Source organism: Penicillium mononematosum (assembly GCF_028829835.1).
Source record: "Penicillium mononematosum strain IBT 11891 chromosome Unknown utg000003l:1.0-8172316.0:1.0-8177699.0, whole genome shotgun sequence".
Taxonomy (NCBI): domain Eukaryota; kingdom Fungi; phylum Ascomycota; class Eurotiomycetes; order Eurotiales; family Aspergillaceae; genus Penicillium; species Penicillium mononematosum.
Genome location: NW_026643273.1, coordinates 6,300,352 through 6,320,225, shown reverse-complemented (window position 1 = coordinate 6,320,225; position 19,874 = coordinate 6,300,352). Strand labels below are relative to the sequence as shown.

Below are 19,874 nucleotides of genomic sequence, written 5' to 3'. Positions count from 1 at the left end.
GTTGCTTCTTCCTGATTTTCCCCATACTAGTATCTGCTAGTGCATCTCTAGTATCGTAGCCCTTAATAGGTTATGAGGCCCTCGTTTTCCCCCTTCACTTTATCAAATCCATCAAGATCTATTAAGATTCTCCCACTTCTTTATCACTTTTTTTTTTTCTGAAAGAGAGTATTAAGTACTACATCTTTATTATAAGAAGCTTTTTTATGGTTCTTACGTTAAGAACTACCATTGTTTATTTATTTATTTAATCTTAATCTTGTGGAGGTGTTAATAGGGCCCTTCACCACCGTGATCGATGGTCGCTGGTTCCCTTGATGCTGGTTGCCACCGTGTGGGAGGGTGTTGAGTACCACAGTGGCTGTGTTGAACATCATGTTTGGCTGAACCTTGCGGCAGGTATTATGAATGGATATATATGAGGCATCGCGCGACAGCGCCTCCGCTGTTAAAAGCCGTTGCATTACCAAGATTCGATCCAATCTAGATCACGGAAAGGCTACGTACTGTATTACCTCCCATGGTGAAACCAGCCATCACCCAATGCCAATGACGGGAGCTGGGTAATCCTTATGGCCAACAATCCGGTTTCGGAGTTGGGATCAATGGGGCCATATGTAGAGAAATATCATGAGCGCTGACGTAGCCCGTCCATCCTAGTTGAGAATCAATAATCAAGGCAGTCTCTTTTGATTACATAGTCTGCCGTGATCGAGCTTGTGACTACGAAAATATGTGAAGCCAGTAAGTATAATCACAGGTGAACATCCCGCCCACTTCAGCACATCAGCGCCATGAAAGAACAACTACCCCACTTCAGGGAAACCTGTGAAGACTTCCATTGTTTGGAGATGCGAAGCAGACCAGGTAGGACCGGCCTTGAGCTTCCGATGGCGAACAATCCAGTCCCGGAAGTGGGACAGATAAGGTCTTAACGACGTCGAATATAGTTATGCCGCCCTCGAGCTACCAGCTATCAGGATGCTTAAATCCAATGAAAACCACGCGACCAGTTTCGAGGGCCAATGCCAGACGACTCCCATATCGGGCCAACGCAACTGCTCTGTACTCCGGTGGTAGCCAAAGAAAATTGCTACCATTGCGAGTAACCCACGAGCCATCCGGGCTAAAGTCGAAGCGTGGGAGCTCCTTTGGAGGTGCGGTATTTGAGTCGTTTACGCGAAACACCTCTTGGTCGGTCTTGAGGAAGTTATCCTCACTGCAGAATGATAATTCGGTGACTCTTGCACCAGGGGTAAATGTCCTTAGAGCCGAACCAGTGGCCCAATCCCAGACGATAACTTCTGATTCTGTCGAGGATGCTAGAAGCTTGCTATCAGATGACAATGCAACTTTGGTTACCATCCCCGCTTGGTGTGTGAGGGTTTGATGTGGTGTCTCTGTATCGAGATCCCACCGCTGGATATCGCCACTCAGCAGACCACACACGAAACACTTGTTGTCAGGGGAAAATGCCATGTCGCCGACTTCGTGAAGAACGGGAAACGCGTGCAGTGGTTCCAGCGTCTCGATCGACCAGAGCTGAACGTGCCCTATCGCTGATATCTCTTGCGCGAGTACTTTGCTGTCCGGGGAAAAGGCGAAGCGCAGGCTCCCTACACCATTGCTGAGGATGGGACGGATACCACTGAGGCCTCGGCTGATGTCCCATTTGTAGCGGGCTGGCCCGGCAGCGAACACTAGCCATCTGCTATCCGGCGAAAATATGACTTTCGATACGTGGTTGGTGACCCACCCGTCATGGTCTTTATAAGTGTAAACGTTTCTTCCGGTTGCTGCGTCCCACAAATCCAATCTTTCGTGTCCCGCCGAAACCAGGAGTCTGCCGTTTGGGGAGAATTCCATCAGCGCGCCTGGTTGGTATAGAGGTACCGAAGAATCCATCACGCTTTCATGGCACAGCTCTCTCATCTCGATGCTGATTTGGCCCAGACGTGCCACTGCTATGAGCATATCATCTGGTGACAAAGCAACCGCCTTGGCTTCTCTCAAGACTCCCCGTACCACATGTGTTCTTTTGCCGGAAAAAGCATCACTCAGCTCTACTATCTCCTCAACCGGAACGGCTAGGAGCTGGCCGCTGGAGGACAGAACAGGGCGGATGATTTCATAGCGATCCACATCCCGACTGGGAGTAGTCAGTGTCTCAACGGTACCCCCGTCCCGCATATCCCATGTCTTTACTACCCCATCCGTCAATCCCATCAATAAGTGCCCGTGGGCAGCAAAGCCCACCATCCAGACTGGGTTTGAGAATCCTTCAAACGTGCGGAGCAATTGCTCCGATTCTGGGTTCCATAGCCTCGCCGTTTTGTCGTTCGAACCCGATGCTAGCAATCCATCTGCCGAGAAACTTACCGCCATGACTGCCTCAGTATGGCCCTCGAGTCTCCGCTTCAAGTTTCCGCTGGTGAGATCCCAAAGCGTAATGACGCCATTACCGCCGCCAACTGCCAAAACCTTGCCATCTCTAGAATATGCTACCGCTCGTGGGTAGTCGATGTCAGTAGTATGGAACTCAAGTTCATGTAGCTTTGTGCCAGTCCTCGACTCGTGAACCTGGACGACCCCACCATGGAGGTTTCCACCGTATGTCGCCGATGCTAGGAGTTCGCAGTCAGGAGAAAACGCGACAGCCTCGATCTCATCATCATGATCTCTAGCCATTGTATGCAGGAGTTGCCCCGTTTCACTGTCCCATACTTTCACGGCACCGGAAGTATCCCCGGATGCAAGCAATTCCCCATCAGATGAGAACGCAAGCGATTTAGCAGAGCACAATTGCGTACCATCCGGCTCCTCGAGTGTCAGGCGCACATTGCTCCACTGAGTTTGCACTACGGGAAGTTGTGGCATGGAGATTGAGACCTGATGCAAGTATACCCTTCGAGTTATGCTCGACTCCGGCAGCCAAATGATGGCGGAGTAGAGTTGCAACGGTGCGATATCCACAATCGAGACATTTCTCTGAACAAAACGCAACAGATCCGTAAGAAACGGTGAGACGTATAAGCTGCTTGGGTCCTGTACTTTTTGGTTAGCGGAATGAAAACCAGTGCATCACAGAGAGTTGGCCTCGTACGACCAACGATAGCAAAGTTTTTATCATAGCAATGCTTTCGAATATGCATCCAATCAGCGCGAGGCCTTCCAACCAGTGCAACAAGTGGCATTTCAGAAAAGCAGTGACCTGGTCTTCGTCCGTGAGAGTGCATTCACCATGCCCAAGGTGGTATACCCAATATCGGCAAGCATACTGAACATGGGGCGGGAGAGCAACTGCCACGTCTTGTCTTTTAATATCAATTCTCGCAGACCCGGGACTCTCAAGATGACAAATATTCTGGACAAGGGTACCTGGTCCGGAAAGTAGCTCGATACACTTTGCAGCTATGACATTGTGTTTATCGACTTTCTCGTGATCTCGAGTCCGATTCATGAGGCCAGCGGCATCAGACGGAGCGGAGAGAGCTTGCTGGAGGCCCGGAAAGTACTCTTCCTGCTTTTCTTGTGTCAGGGCCGATGGGGGCGATAGCAGCGATAGCGGAGGCTTTGGATACGGGACCTGAGGGCCTTCGCTGGCCGCAGTCTGAGGGGTTGACTTGTCAAACAAGGCCAAATCATTGGAAGCTGTCTGTGGTCGAGGAGGAAGGTCCTCTGGGCGTATAGGTTCGTAGCTCGAAGGTGGGTTGCGCCTTTCATAGCTGGGACCTTGCGATTGTCGGCTACTTATGGACCCCAGGTTGCTACTCATGGATATTGCACTGCTTCTCTCCGAGTATGCACCTTGGACTTCCTTGCCGCCGCTCCCTTTCGAACTCCAATCGGAATCCAGCTCTACTTCTTCTTCGTCGGAAAGAAGGCGGCGGTGCCTCGAGCGTCGATTTCGTTTCGGACGAGAGTGATCAGCACGGAGGCCGCGCAAAAGACCAGTAATTTCCTGGCATGCACTGGCTACATCCCGCATGTGCCCACCTAGAGTGTCTTGGTCTTCAAGGGAATTCTGCCCAGGAATATAGACGATTCGGTCTAGACCGGCGTAGAAGCTAGAAAAGTCCCAGGCGGAAAAGACGGTAGACCACATTTGCCACTTGATATCGCCATAGAGAGCTGCTAACATTACTTTCCATAACGGTAAGCTGGTATCAGTCGGGCCTTCTTCGCCAATAGGCACTTTGAAGACCACCGCAAAGTCAAACTCGAACTGCGTCTCAGGGTAAATTGAGAGTGCTGGGACGCGGACACTCTTCCCGGGCACGTCAATTACAAACGTTGCTTGCGGGTCAACGTGGCTGGGTTTACACAGAAGCCTGGTGATAAAATCCCGCCCAGTGAAAGACAGAATTGCCATTGTTTGCATGGCCCACGTAGAGATTTGGTATGCCTCGACCAGGCGTTTCACCAAGCCCTCTAGTGCAGTCAGCGCTGAAGCCCGACGACGACTTCGAATCGACGATAGTGCATATTGTGAAACCTCGGAGATTGCGTTCTTTAAGAGTTTCTTCTCCTCTTTTTTAATTTGTAGGATATCAGTGCCCTCATCAGCAAGGTGTTGTAGGTAGTTGTTGTTCCTTTGGGGTAACAGTCTCTCGAAGAACTCTAGGAGGTGATCGTCGCATAGGAAAGAATACGTATTCATGTTTAGCTGTAACAAAGATAGAACCATTGTTTTCGAATCCGATGGGTCCATCCACACCTTGGTATTAGACGCGGTACGGTTGATCCGTTGGTACTGGACGCCATCCAACACCCCATACTTCTCGCTTGAGGAGCCGGGATTGGTCGGGCTCTTGTCAACGCGATGTGTCTTGTGTAGGCTGACCTGGCGAATCCTGGGCAGCCTAATTCCCACCTCGCCGGCCAATCTTCTATGTCGAAGTGGGATTTCGTTCGGTTCAAGGATCCTTAGCTTGTAGAAAAAATTCTTCCGCATGTCCGTGCTTTGTGGCACAAACCGTGTAATTCTAGAGCTAGACATCTCCTTCGACTCCAGCTCACTGCAGAGAAGACTTCCGTCAGCAGCAGGGATATAGCCAAGGAATAGGAAAAAGAGGGTTCGCAGCGACATGTCGTGGGCGGGCATAACGCTGGGCATTTTAGCCATATGGGTGATATTGTGCATGCGAAAATTGACCCTACTGCGGATTGGACGGTTGGACTGTAGAATGCCGCTCAATCCATATAACGCATCTCCTCCTAGGTCACTCCACTCTGGCTCCGACGCCTCGCCCTCAAATAAACCGCAGTCCTCACGACGGCCATATCGATCCACAAGGCCCAGCAAAAGGATCCAGCTCCTGTGGACGGGAAGCAGTGATTCTTTGCCTGAAACCTTAATCTTACCAGTGAATGGCGGGCAGATGCTGTACGCACGCAGAAGATTGGCGAAATTGACCCACGCAGTTAATGACGGACTTCCTTCACGGTCGAGCAGATCGCATTTTCGCTGGATGCGCAGCTGCGATGGCGGTGGATTTTCGGCCGTAATCCTTGGTGGCATGGTGAGATTGGGTACCTTGACGGTGCGGAAGAATTTCTTTCCAGGCAACAGCGTATATCCTTTGGAGACGTATTCATGGAGTTGATCGTCGATGAGGCTCAGAGCTTCGTAGTGGCCGGTTTGGGACTCGCGGTAGAGGATATAGGCGGGGATGATGCCCGCAAGTGCGACCAGCGCCAATATGGCGGCCAACCATGTACCGGCGAGTCCGAGCAGGTCTATTGTGTCACCCATTCTCCCAGATTCGGGCGATTACTCTGATGAGGGTGTTCAGGGTGATCAATAAAAGAGAGCTTCACCTTGTTGATGGAGGAAGACAAGCGATCCAAAATGTGGGACACGTGGTCGCGCTAAACTATTTTACGGATTGAATTAGTTGCCCAGGTGTGGTGTGGAGAGCCGTTTGGGGGAAACTTACGCCCTTTGTACATAAGGTATCACCACCTATCTCAACACTTTCTCTTAAGGAGGATTTAAAGACAGCTTTGCGTATCGTAATAGTAGAGTATATATTTAGAAAACCTTGATCTTTTTTTAACCGTAAGTAAAAATACCACCGCGTATAACGTGGTGTAATCTGCTTGTCGGAACGTCTGATTGTAGCTGTAGTGGTATATATACCAGCCCTAGCAACCGCTCGGGACCACAAAGCTAGATTCGATGAAAGATATAGACGACGTCATTAGAAAACTGATCATTCTGTGAGCGTAAAAGTCTCAGCCGTATTAGGCGATGGCGAAGAACCTCCCGAGGTATTGCAGCTCCAAGGTCTTTTGGCTCCTGAGAATTCGCGATTCCGATCCATATCAGAAAAAGCGTGTCCAGCATCGAGGGTGGACTGGCGCACAGTTTACACCGATGAACTGGGACGCTGATACCCAAAGTAAGTCGCGGCTGCTGTCGAATCCTGTCAGGCGACCCATGCGCTGGGTCTCAGATTGCTCAAACACTAGTATAAGCTCCCTCAAAAACAGGGGATTCCTCCAAGAAAGGTTTTTCTCTTGGTCGAAATACTTGTTGAGCTTGACCCGACATGACCTGAGGCAGTTGCACCCCCATCGTCTTCTCACAATCGGAAGCGAAGTTATACAAGGAAGGGTCGTTGCAAATGGCAGGCCGACCCAACTGGCCTTCAATGTGACTTTGAATCACACACCAAGAGCCCCCGGATGAAGGCTCATGACAAGTGTGGAGCCAATAGGGACTATCACGCAACAGGCGTTCATTGCTTGGATGACGTACACGATCCAATAGCTCTTGACTGTAGGCTGGGAGACTCAGCACAGGCCTGCCCTTTAGTCTTCGCTGTTGGTTCGCATAGGGCTATTCCGATCGTTCAATCTTTTCATTGCAGGAGTAGCAGGCTGGGCAAGATTAAAGTACCTGTTGACCACGGACTCCGAGTGCCACAACTTCAGAGAATATTTGTTCTCGTTGGCTGTCAGTGGATAGCCAGCCTTCTAGCCATTGCACCTCGAATGGCGTTAAATTATGCATATAGAATTTTACCAAAGGGAACAAATCGGTCTGCCAAGCTCGGAAAGACATGTTGAGACAGAAAAAGCAAGAAGGCGGATAAGCTGTATAGAGAAGACGTAGCGAAGGAGCACACTGGATGAGGAAGGGAAAGGCCGAGAGGGGGCGAAGTTACTAGTAGACGTCCATGTTATCCTCATAGACCAAGGCCTGTATGAGTAGGTTGATCACCGAGTAGTCCTGATGACTAGATCCATTTCAGAGACATCTGGGCGTGGTCAGAGGTGGTTTCGAGTGAGTTCCGGTGTCAGGTTCCTTGGCGTTCTGGTGGAATACGGGCATCAAATAGTCACATTCGAGCGATAACAACCTTGGAAGGGGAAAGGCAACTGAGAAAAAAAAATAAAAATAAAATAAAAAGGAAGACAAGACGAAACCAAGCAAACCCAGTGTAGGTGTTCATTTCTGTATTCTGTACAATCCAAGTGAATGTAATTATGCAATTTCCCATGTACACCTGGGGCAAGGCGCACATGTGGATAAGGTGATCTCACGATAAACTCCCGAGAATCGGACAGATTTCGAGTGGAATGGAAGAAGCGAGGATTAAAATATCTTCATTTTTAGAAGGAACTCGGACGACTTGAAGACATTTGGAAACATTTGAAAAAATATGAAATTATCGCATGTTGATGATGTTCGTTCTCACCACCTCTGTGCTCCAACAGAGTGTTCGTATGGACTCCCAGTGAGATCGGGGCACAACCTTGGAATTATTGCCCAGCCAGAAGGGGAAAATGATATAGAAGAACAAAAAACAATTGAAATAGTCATCTAGAAAAGAAAATCCATATATTTTACACAATAAACAGCCAGTTCGGATCTAACCCCCGGGATGCCGGAGTAGGTTGAAATACCCCAGACGAAGAGATTCACGAGAAATGCCAAATCTCAACTTTTCCCGCTTTTACCTTTTTCACAACTCGTCTCTTCCCCTTCCCCGACCTGCAACTTTCTCTTCCTCAGCAATCGCCCCCCCGAATCCCCCATTGCCCACCCCATCCCTTCTCATCCTCATCGCCCCTGCATCAGCTCGCCTAGGCCGCATTCTCTTTCTTGGGCTCCACGGAAACTTCCCTTCTTCCTGCATCTTCCCACCACAAACGAATCCATCCCTCCATCAGGTATTTATGTCTTGCTTTCTTCCTCCATCTCTCTCTTTCATCCCTCTTCACTCCGAAACAGATACCTGAAAACCAACAACTGACAGCCGCGTCACTAGACACTCCGGAACCCCCTTGACAGGTGTCTCTGAGCAGGGGTCTTGGACTCTTCTTCCTCAATTCCCTCCCAGACCCTAGCTCCACCTGAGTGACCAACTTTCGACGCGCTCGACCCGTAACCGGGGACCGCGGCCATCATGACGGGCCCTCCGCCGTACAACGCCCAGTCCCCGACTCAGCAGCAGCGGTATCCGGCCTACACATCTCCGAATAAGAACCATCCGTATTACCCAAGCAATGAACAACCCCAGCCACCGCAGTACCACCAGCATCCTCCGCAGACCCCACCCGCATTTGGCCCATCCTCCGTCGCGCGAAGCCCGCACTTTTCGCACGCGTCTCCAATGCCGTCTACATTGCCGCCGCCCTTGAATGGGAGCGCGCCGCCTCACCCGTCTCACCCGGAGGCTTCGCAATACCAGGGACATTCGGCATCTGGTTCTCAGCTGCCACTTCCGCGCCCTTACTCCAGCTCCGTGATCACGGGCAACGGTGCCTCGCCGTACGGATCTGCGACACCCCATGGCCATCCACCGAGTCGCCCCGAAGGTCATTCGCAATCTCCTAGTAGGGAGTCGGAATCTCCATATCGCATGCGAGGTAATGGTGCTGGATATGGACCTCCCATGATGCGCGAGCCAAGACCGGTCTCGCCGCAGGAAGCTGTAGGCATTACCCGGATCCTACAATGTCTTACGATGCACTAACCCATCCTTGCCTCGCAGAAGCCCGCTAGAGCTGCAGACCCCATGTCATTCGCCAGTATTCTTTCAGGCCCCTCCGATGAGCAGCCTGTGAGAAAGCCATCGCCTCTCCCGGCCCCCATCTCCACCCACACGCCCACGCCGCATGCTCCCCCCGTCTTTCCACACCGGCACCTCGACCACAGCTCCACGCCCGTAGCTATGCATCACAAACCCGAGCATCGATTTGACTTTGATAAGCACGTCGATGGCCCAAGAGCACCGCAGGCCACCAATGGGTTCGTCAAGCCCGCTGCGGAATATCCTGCACCGGTTTCTCGTGCCCCTCTTCGGAAACCCTTCCCGCCCGGTGTGGACCTTGAACAGGTCAACCGGGCTGCAGCCGAGATCGACCGCGCGGAGAAGAGCGACATTGAAGATCCTGCCTTTGACGCCGAACAGGAACGGTATCGGGAGAAAAGCTACAAACGGTCGGTGGAAAGCAGCCGTGCAGAGGAAGTACGGAGAAAGGTAGGTTGCCTGAAATCCGTTTGATGTCCAGCCAATCCCTCATACTAACATATGCTCAGCGTCGCCGCAACGAGTTCCTCATCGATCTAGGTAGATCTTTCGAAAAACAAGCCATCCTTGGCACCGAGAGGTTCCGAGTGCTCAATGAGGGTGCCGTCATGGCCGAAGTTCAACAAAAGGAGATCCAGGATGAAAAGGAACGGAAGAAAGACATGCAGCGCAAGCGCCGTCGTGAGAACACTGTGCGCCAAGAAATGCAAAAGAAGCTGGAGGCTGAGCGCAAGGCCAGCAAGGCCCAGGAACCTGGAGAAAGGGCCAAGTTCCTGCGCGAAGCCGAACGGGCCCAGAAGAAAATCCGCACCACCAAGCGCGCTTTGGAGGGTGGTGATGGGCAGGATGAGCTCGGTGAGGTCACCCCGCTTGCTCCCAACCTTGAAGGCGGGACAACGAGTCAATTCCACGTCGGCCGTTCCTCGCCCAGCCGACGCAGGTCCGGCCGCGCCGGCCCTGTCACCCGTCCTAAGAAGTCAAAGGAGCAGAAGCAGGCCGAGAAGGATCTTGCCGAGGCAGCTTGGAATGCTGGGTTGGACGACGACCTGTATCTCACCCCAAGTACGAGAAAGGATGCCCGACGTTCAAAGGAGGGTACTCCCATGTCGCAGCTGCACTACGACAGCAAGGGCTACAACCAGATCTACGAGCAGATCTGGCGCGATATCGCGCGCAAGGATATTCCCAAGGTCTACCGCATCAAAACTACCTCCTCTCCACTCGCCAGGAGAACTTGCGTAAGACGGCTCAGCTGGCCAGCAAGCAGTCTCGCAAGTGGCAGGAGCGCACGAACAAGAGCACCAAGGATACTCAAGCTCGCGCCAAGCGGACAATGCGTGAAATGATGTCGTTCTGGAAGCGCAATGAGCGTGAGGAACGCGACTTGCGCCGTGTGGCTGAGAAGCAGGAGCTTGAATCAGCCAAGAAGGCAGAGGCGGACCGCGAAGCCAACCGACAGAAGCGCAAGCTCAACTTCCTTATCTCGCAAACAGAGCTCTACTCCCACTTCATCGGGCGCAAGATCAAGACCGATGAGGCCCAGGGAGACGGCGCTGTTGCCGCCACCGGAGAGACCGTTCAACCAGGCAAGCCAAACGCCCACACAGTCAATCTTCCAGACAGTGTGGCCAACCCCAACGCCAAGACCACTGCATTCGAGGACCTTGACTTTGATGCTGAAGATGAAACCGCGCTGCAGCAAGCTGCTATGGCTAATGCGCAAAACGCTGTGCAGGAAGCCCAGGACCGCGCCCGTGCCTTCAACCAAGGAGAGGGTGATAATATGGCTGCGTTCGACGACGGAGAGATGAACTTCCAGAATCCGACTAGTCTGGGTGACATTGAGATTTCCCAGCCCACCATGTTGAATGCTCAGCTGAAAGAGTACCAGCTTAAGGGTCTTAACTGGCTTGTCAACTTGTACGAGCAGGGCATCAACGGTATCCTGGCAGATGAGATGGGTCTCGGTAAAACCATCCAGTCCATTTCTGTTATGGCTTACTTGGCTGAGGTCCACAACATCTGGGGTCCTTTCCTGGTCATCGCGCCAGCATCCACACTGCACAACTGGCAGCAGGAGATTACCAAGTTCGTCCCGAACATCAAGGTGCTTCCCTATTGGGGTAATGCCAAGGACCGCAAGATCCTGCGAAAGTTCTGGGACCGCAAAGCACATCACCTATAACCGTGACTCGGAATTCCACGTTCTAGTCACCTCGTACCAACTTGTCGTTCTTGACGCACAGTACTTCCAGAAGGTGAAATGGCAGTACATGATTCTTGACGAAGCTCAAGCTATCAAGTCTTCTTCAAGTTCGCGATGGAAGAACCTGCTGGGATTCAGCTGTCGCAATCGTCTTCTGTTGACGGGTACGCCGATTCAAAATAACATGCAAGAGCTGTGGGCCCTACTTCACTTTATCATGCCAACTCTGTTCGACTCCCACGATGAGTTCAGCGAGTGGTTCTCCAAGGATATCGAGTCGCACGCCCAAAGTAACACGAAGCTCAACGAGGATCAGCTCAAGCGTCTTCACATGATCTTGAAACCTTTCATGTTGCGTCGTGTCAAGAAGAACGTCCAGCAAGAACTCGGAGACAAGGTTGAGAAGGACATCTTCTGCGACTTGACATACCGGCAACGTGCCTTGTACTCCAACCTTCGTAACCGTGTCAGCATCATCGACCTCATCGAAAAGGCTGCCACAGGCGACGACACTGACAGCAGCACACTGATGAACTTGGTTATGCAATTCCGCAAAGTCTGTAACCACCCCGATCTCTTCGAACGCGCCGAAACCAAATCTCCCTTCTCCACTGCGTACTTTGCGGAAACCGCTTCCTTCGTTCGTGAAGGGAACTTTGTCGATGTCCGCTATTCGACCCGCAACTTGATCGAATACGAGTTGCCACGCCTCCTGTGCAGCTCTACAGGACGACTTGACCTTCCCGGTTCCGATAATCCTCGCGTGGGCTTCCAAAACAAGTACCTATCCCAGCTGATGAATGTCTGGACCCCAGAAAACATCCACAAGAGCGCACGTGAAAATGGCGCGTTCTCTTTCTTGCGTTTCGTCGACACTTCCGCAGGAGAAGCAAGCGAGATGGCACGACTTGGTGTCTACGAGCGCGCAGAACATCGTCGCAGCAAGCCAAACAGGCTTTCTGCCTTGAATGTCCTCTATGATGAGAGTGATGATTCAAAGAACTCTGTCCTGTCTCATTCGATGTTGAATATTGTCGATCGTAATGATCGCCAGGCTGTTCGAGAAATCGCTGTTGAGGGCCGAATGAAAGCCCTTATGAACGTTTCAAGATCCTCATTTGAAGATCAAGGCCTTCACGTAATCGAGCCTTGTGCTGCTCCGAAGGCTTCTGCGCCCCCCATCACCATGTCCTCTTCTGGCCAACAGGTACACCGGGAATCCCACCACGCTTTGTTCAATCCATCTGTTCGGCAAGCTCTGTCTGGATACTCTAGCAGGCAGGTTGAGGAGCAGATCCTCATCAAGAAGCTCGATCCTGCGCCTTATTCTCATGCTCCTATGCTGCCGCCACCAATGTCACTCAAGGGCCGCTACAACCACATCGAGGTACCGTCTATGCGTCGTTTCGTGACAGATTCAGGCAAACTGGCCAAATTGGACCAGCTGCTGCGGGAGCTCAAGCCCGGTGGCCACCGCGTGCTCCTGTACTTCCAGATGACACGCATGATCGATCTGATGGAAGAGTACTTGACATACCGGAATTACAAGTACTGCCGACTGGACGGAAGTACCAAGCTGGAAGACCGCCGCGACACTGTCGCAGACTTCCAGTCCAACCCGGAGATCTTCGTCTTCTTGCTGTCGACCCGTGCCGGTGGTCTTGGTATCAACCTGACGGCAGCGGACACTGTCATCTTCTACGACTCCGATTGGAATCCTACTATCGATTCCCAGGCCATGGATCGTGCCCATCGTTTGGGCCAAACTCGCCAGGTAACTGTCTACCGTCTTATCACCCGCGGTACCATCGAAGAACGCATCCGCAAGCGTGCCTTGCAGAAAGAAGAGGTGCAGCGTGTTGTCATTACTGGCGGTGCTGCTGGCGGTGTGGACTTCAATACCCGTGCTCGGGAGAACCGCACTAAGGACATTGCCCTGTGGCTTGCCGACGATGACGAAGCGGAACTCATTGAGCAAAAGGAGAAGGAAGCCATCGAACGTGGTGAGACCCTTGGCGCTAAGGGCGGGAAGAAGGCCGCTCAGAAACGCAAGCGGGATCTTACGCTGGATGACATGTATCATGAAGGTGAGAATACCCCACACTATTGTTGTGGTTGATATCCATACTAATCGATTATATAGGCGAGGGTAACTTTGACGACGCCAGCGCCAAACCCTCAGGGGCTGCTACTCCCGCCGAGGAGCCTATCGAGACCCCTTCGTCGACGCCTGCGAAGCGCGGGCGCGGCCGTGGTGGCGGCAAAGGCACGTCAAAACGAGCCAAGACCACGAAAGAGCGTCTTCGTCTGATTGACGGCGACGGCGGCCTCGATATTTAAGCGGCAATGATGGTCAATTAATGCAACTCGGGACGGCGTTTAATGTCAATGTTTCTTCTCTTTTCTTCTTTTCTTTTGTGCCAATTGCTTATTCTCATTCCTCCTTATTTTCCACCTTCCCTCTTCCCCTTTTCTTCTTATCTTCTCGAACGGCAGATACATGAACTGCTCTGTATTATCATACAAAACCTTGACTATGTTCTGAAACAGCGATGTGGGCTCAGTATGGACATTTCCCAAAGTCTGGAGACTGAGGGTGGTTGATGCAACGGAAACATGTTCCTCTCCCCTGTGGTAGACTTGATCCTGGCTTTGGCTTGTGGTTCATCGGTGGTGGTGGTTTGAGTGTGAACTCGTTGTGTTTTGTTTCTTTCTTTGCCCCATTTTATATTGTTCTCGTTTTCCTCACCTTTTCCTATTTTTGGCTTTTTTGGCTCCCTTGTATGTCCAATGTTCAAAAACGGCGCTCATGTTTTAGTTTGGTTATGAGTGTCAATGTATTGGTTTGATGGACTCTTATGCCCTTGGTTTTGGCTTGTCATTGTTGAAGTCGTAGGATTAGAGGCCATTGTAGGGAAATGTAGTGTTCTAGGGTTATGAATGCTGATGGTTGATGTCTGATAGTGAACTTAGGGTTTAGGTTATCCATGTACTCAGGTACTCGGCCTTGTCCACCAGCCCCTTGGAGCTCATGCTTAGTACTAAATACGAAAGAAACTATGCATGGTACATACACGTATGTAGCCTGTAGTCTTGCAAGAGGTCCCTTTTACTCTCGCCCCTCAATTATCAACTACTATAAAGTTAACCCCTGAGTCAAGCTACTTTCTAAAACCATGCCATACAGCTTACAATAGAAACAATACCACTAAAACATCACACAAAAACACTCGTCGTTGTATTTCCTGTCATATACATCTCCCCAGTCTCAGTCCTAATTCGGTCTCATCTTTCAAGTAATGGTGAGAAGACGGCTTTACCCGGTCTTGGTCCAGACATAATCCACGGTGTCTGTCGGTTCGGCAACTCACCCAGCACGAGATGCCATAGTCAGGATGGGATGCAAGTGAGGGCTGATGGTTATGCGTAGGGTTCTCGATGGTGAGATGCCAAAGACGTATTGAAAGATCTAATCGAAGAGCCATCTTTAATGGGGCCGTCCTCGCAACTTTCCTCATGGTATTGCTGAGCAATTGCGGGATCAGGATGTTGCTGAGCAAATTGCGGGATCAATGTGGTGCCTTTGTCGGAGATGTCAAAGTGTTTCGAAATAGCAGTTTTATCGTACTCCCACTCCTCACAACGACGGCATTGGGCAAGAAAGGAGTGGCTGTAGCTAACTTCCTCAGTCCCCTGCTTGGCCCGGGGGGCATGAAAGGATCGATATATCGGTACCAATTCGGACGCCAACAGCATGATAATGGAGCCATCTTCCAAATACACTCCCACACCGAATGTTCCGCTTGGTCATCGCGTCGACAACTACCAGCCTCATCTGGGTTATTACCATGCTCCCGGAGGCCAATGTTCAAACTCTGCCTGGAGAAGGCGGTTCTTGCGGAGTTGGTTGGGTGTAGACACAGACGCTGGTATCGCCAGCCCCTTCTGCTGCCGCATCACAGGGTCCATCTCGATTGTAGGATGAAAGTCCATATGGATGCAGGCGTGTCGCGAACTGCGGAGTCCTCCTTTTTCTTCTGGGCGGGGTTGTGGTGGCTACGGGCCAGCGCAGTTACTTGCCTTTATCTTTGTTGCGGTCCAGGTAAATGGTTCCCTGTGGAGGATATCCGGCATGAGCATAACACATAACCGTATATGAAGATCTGCGAAATACTCACCATTTCACATCTGTCACTAGCAATGGAACGCCTTTTGGAAAAGTCACTGCGGCAGTGCAAGGCCTTGCACTGCCTGCCCTGTCTGTCACCATTATTCAACGAGACTGATAGACATTTGTAAGTAATCTTGAACAAGATATACGTCTCAAATAAAGAAAAATCACGCATTGGAGAAATTTTGATCTTTCAACGGATAGTGGTTTCTTGGGTTGGCCATAAGATCATATAGTATTCTAAGGTTCTAACAGACTATATAGTTTGATACTGAGATAAAGACCTCAAAATTCCAAAGCAAAACCGTGGCTGGTATCCCATGAAATTGGCTTGTGGTGTTCACGCTAGTATTAGCTGTTATATGTTGTACTTTAATGAAGTATTGAGTATGATGTAGCCCCTATTAGCGTGGTTCTACTTTCATATAAAATAGGATATTCTGTCCAACCTCTTCTACTGACCAACCCCTATCACCTTGCCAGTTAGCAACTTAAAAGCCCTAACTGGCCTAGTGGAAATGCAGAAGAATTGCCTTCAACTATAAGAGTGTGCAGGTCCACATTGACATGTGGAGCGTTGATTCAATTCTAGGAAAGGATCTACCATGAATTGTACTGTTGTAGTGCTATAAGATCCCCAAGTGTAACCTGCTGTGGCAAGTTTCCTTTTTTCGTTCATTGGAAATAGTAATATTTCATAGCAAGTCTGAATGATATGTTGAAAGAACCAAATATGGACTGGCTGACATGTAACAAGAGTAACATCCAGGTGTGCTCGAATGGTCCCAGAATATGCACTTGCAGGGTATACTCATCTTGCTCATGTATTTTTATACCCTATTTATGCCTGGAATTGAACTTTCATGAAGTTCAATATTTCAGCTGCCGAGGTATGAGACTTAATATCTGCGAAAGTGAAGTGGCAAAGTCCTCGGTTGTGAGACACCTCGGAAAGAAACATCCGTTTGAACATTTGGACCAATCAGAGCTCTCCATATGTAAGCCGTTCCAGATCCCGCCAGATCAGTCAGCCCCCAATTTTCCCTTTGGGTCCGCCGGGTTTTGATACTGCGAACTACATATCTCCTCGAATTCACGGGGATTTCTTCTGTTCTGTTTCTCGTTTTCTCAATTTGGCTCAATTTAACCATGGAGGCTCTCTTGCAACAGTCTCGCACGATGTGCCCTTTCCTCAAGCGCACATCCCCACTACCCTCCGCACTCTGTCGACCGCTACTCGTCCTAGCCCGGGCGGTGGAACCATGTCCAACCTGCAAGTCCTGGGTCGCCGATGCCCAGTCATGAGCAAGGCTCTGGCTGTGCAGAGTGCCCGTCTTAGTGGCACCAAGCGGTTCGCCTCGCGCGCCGCCGGAGTCGCTGGATGCCAGTCTCTGCGGGTTCCGACTGGCAAACGGTCGTTGCACACCACCGGTGGTCACCCCGCTAGTCTAGCCTCTGGAGGATACGAGAAGAATGAGCGAGGTAAATTGAGTTTTTGAAGCTTGGGCTTTGAGCTGTTTCTAATCTGACTACAGGAAACCCTAACTTGGCCAATCCGCTCCGCTCGTCCCCTACCGCCGCCGGCGTCGGCACTGCAGTCCGCGGTCCCCGCCCGGAAGCCCCAACCAACGAAAAGTTCAACTATGGTAACTTTTATAACGCGGAATTGGAGAAGAAGCACAAGGACAAGTCCTACCGCTACTTCAACAACATCAACCGTCTCGCCAAGGAGTTCCCTCGGGCTCACACTGCATCGGCCGAGGAGCGCGTGACCGTCTGGTGCTCAAATGACTACCTGGGCATGGGTCGTAACCCGCAGGTCTTGGACTCCATGCACAAGACTTTGGACACCTACGGAGCCGGTGCAGGTGGTACTCGCAACATCTCGGGTCATAACCAGCATGCTGTCGCCCTGGAGGATACACTTGCCAAGTTGCATGGTAAGGAGGCCGCATTGGTATTCAGCTCTTGCTTCGTGGCCAATGATGCGACCCTGGCAACACTGGGTAGCAAGATGCCCGACTGTGTCATCCTCTCGGACAGCCTCAACCATGCCTCGATGATTCAGGGCATCCGTCACTCTGGCGCGAAGAAGATGGTCTTCAAGCACAACGATTTGGAAGACCTTGAAGCCAAATTGGCCTCATTGCCACTTAGCACCCCCAAGATTATTGCCTTTGAATCCGTCTACAGTATGTGCGGATCAATTGCGCCCATTGAAAAGATTTGTGATCTCTCCGACAAGTACGGTGCCATCACTTTCTTGGATGAGGTCCATGCCGTAGGAATGTACGGCCCACACGGAGCTGGCGTTGCTGAGCACCTCGATTACGACGTGTACGCATCGCAGGATACATCTTCCCCTCAAAGCACCAAGGGCACAGTCCAAGACCGAATTGACATCATTACCGGTACTTTGGGCAAAGCCTACGGCTGTGTCGGTGGATATATCGCAGGCTCGGCAGCCATGGTGGATACCATCCGCTCCCTTGCTCCTGGGTTCATCTTCACCACTTCGCTCCCACCAGCCACTATGGCTGGTGCGGATACCGCCATCCAGTACCAGTCCCAGCAACCCCGGGACCGCATCCTCCAACAACTCCACACCCGGGCAGTCAAGACCGCCCTCAGTGATTTGGACATCCCCGTCATCCCCAACCCCTCACACATCGTCCCCCTCCTGGTCGGTGATGCCGAGCTGGCCAAGCAGGCCTCCGACAAACTTCTCGAGGAACACGGCATCTACGTACAGGCCATCAACTACCCCACCGTTCCCCGCGGCGAGGAGCGTCTGCGCATCACCCCCACCCCAGGCCACGTGAAGCCGCTGCGCGAGCACCTCGTGCAAGCCGTCCAAGCCGTTTGGAACGACCTAGGCCTCAAGCGCACCAGCGATTGGAAGAGCCAGGGCGGTTTTGTGGGCGTTGGCGTCGAAGGTGCCGAGGCCGCCAACAGGCCCATCTGGGAGGACGCCCAGCTGGGTCTGCAGGCTGGCGAGACACTCGAGGGCGCTGTTTCTCGTGAGTTCAATGACGCCGCTGCCCAGGCCGCCGTGCCGCCCCTCAAGGCTGCTACCCCTCTGACCGAGAAGGCCTACTCGGGAATGAACTCCACCCCTGTTGGTGTGGTTGCGTAGAGCAGACGAACCCCGTCTTTTACGCCTCTCGGTTTTTGGGGGTAATTCTAGTTGCATTATTCCCGTCCATTCATTTTCTATAATATTCTGTGCGGACATAACATATGCATCCGTCAATCATACCACCGCACATATTTGTGTCATATCTCCTGTCTGCTTTTGTCTAAATGATGTAGTCATCTTCCGGCTTGGATTGGCCGTGGGTAAGACTTTTGTTGATGTATGCCATTGATTTGGTTGGCAAGACAAAGACTAACGTCGGATATACTGATTTTGTATCTATATCGATCGAGTGTCATTTATTGGGCTCAAGTGGATCAGGTTGGAATGAACAGTGTTGAAGTGGCATTTGCTCTCTTTGCATTTCAAGTAGGCTTCGGTTTTTGAGTGAGTGCTCATTAGTATGTAACAGCATTTGCTTTTGTATATATATAAGGTGTTGATATACACATCTCTGGATCTGAAATGCCTCCACTCTATTTCCAAAGCAACTGCTATACGATATACGATGCTAATAGAGATTTACAGATCCTACACATATGCCATTAGATAGGGTCGGCCCAAATTTACTATCAAAATATGAGGACCTGTGAAAATGACGCCGAAAATGACCACTTTTGGCGCCCGAAACGGCCGCCTTTCCACCCGTAACTTTCGAGGGCGAGCGGGCGCTTCACCGCCCACCGTTCAGTACTATCACTATTTGGCACCCGTCCTTTTTTAGAAACGACTGTTCGAGATGCGGAACGCGGGTGTTGACAACATTCTCTTGCATCGCTTAAAGGAATTCGACCGCTTCTGCAAAAGCTGCTCATCAGAAGCTGGAGATTCTTGTAAATAAGAACAACCAACCGACCAAGAAGTATAGATTGGATACCCAATATCGAGCACAACCGACCCCTTCACCTTAAGCCTTCGGGGGCCGCCGCATGTCTGTCATCGGGTCAACAACACCCAGGATCAATCGTCAATCTCATGCACGATTGCTCACAATCACACAAAATCTATGTCTAAAACAGTAGGATCATCGTACTCAGCCACCCGATCCGGTTACTGCCTCAATCAACAGCCTTTCTAAAATGTGATGACGAAATGGTGTATATACTGATAGTTTGAGCTCCGCTCCTGCTTTCATGTAGTGCCGGTACTAACATAGCCTGACATTAAGCAGTCCTACCGACGATATTAGAACAACTATGTACTTCGGGAATCATAGAAAGACTCCCAATGCCTGAAATGTGTACTCCTGTTGTAAAGTAGTGCCTATTCAAAATGCGAGGCAGGTGCTAAGTCCTATGGATCCGACTAATTATGTCC

General features: G+C 51.1%; 4 protein-coding genes across 4 annotated transcripts; 2 read left to right on the top strand and 2 right to left on the bottom strand.

Annotated features, from left to right (window-relative positions):
• Positions 1–966: 966 nt before the first annotated feature.
• On the bottom strand, positions 967–2,877 carry N7519_007429 (WD40 repeat domain-containing protein; the record flags this gene model as incomplete). Its single annotated transcript, XM_057294205.1, has 1 exon — positions 967–2,877. One exon carries the CDS (start codon positions 2,875–2,877, stop codon positions 967–969), a length of 1,911 nt encoding a protein of 636 aa, XP_057149016.1.
• Positions 2,878–3,058: 181 nt separating this feature from the next.
• On the bottom strand, positions 3,059–5,755 carry N7519_007428 (uncharacterized protein; the record flags this gene model as incomplete). Its single annotated transcript, XM_057294204.1, has 1 exon — positions 3,059–5,755. The coding sequence occupies one exon, from the start codon at positions 5,753–5,755 to the stop codon at positions 3,059–3,061; it is 2,697 nt and encodes an 898-aa protein (XP_057149015.1).
• A 2,662-nt stretch (positions 5,756–8,417) lies between these two features.
• On the top strand, positions 8,418–13,590 carry ino80 (chromatin-remodeling ATPase INO80; the record flags this gene model as incomplete). The annotated part of the gene is made up of 6 exons (XM_057294203.1): positions 8,418–8,945; positions 9,006–9,494; positions 9,554–10,282; positions 10,327–11,167; positions 11,256–13,337; positions 13,394–13,590. The coding sequence occupies 6 exons, from the start codon at positions 8,418–8,420 to the stop codon at positions 13,588–13,590; spliced, it is 4,866 nt and encodes a 1,621-aa protein (XP_057149014.1).
• Positions 13,591–16,683: 3,093 nt separating this feature from the next.
• On the top strand, positions 16,684–18,557 carry hemA (5-aminolevulinic acid synthase HemA; the record flags this gene model as incomplete). The annotated part of the gene is made up of 2 exons (XM_057294202.1): positions 16,684–16,903; positions 16,957–18,557. The coding sequence occupies 2 exons, from the start codon at positions 16,684–16,686 to the stop codon at positions 18,555–18,557; spliced, it is 1,821 nt and encodes a 606-aa protein (XP_057149013.1).
• Positions 18,558–19,874: the final 1,317 nt, after the last annotated feature.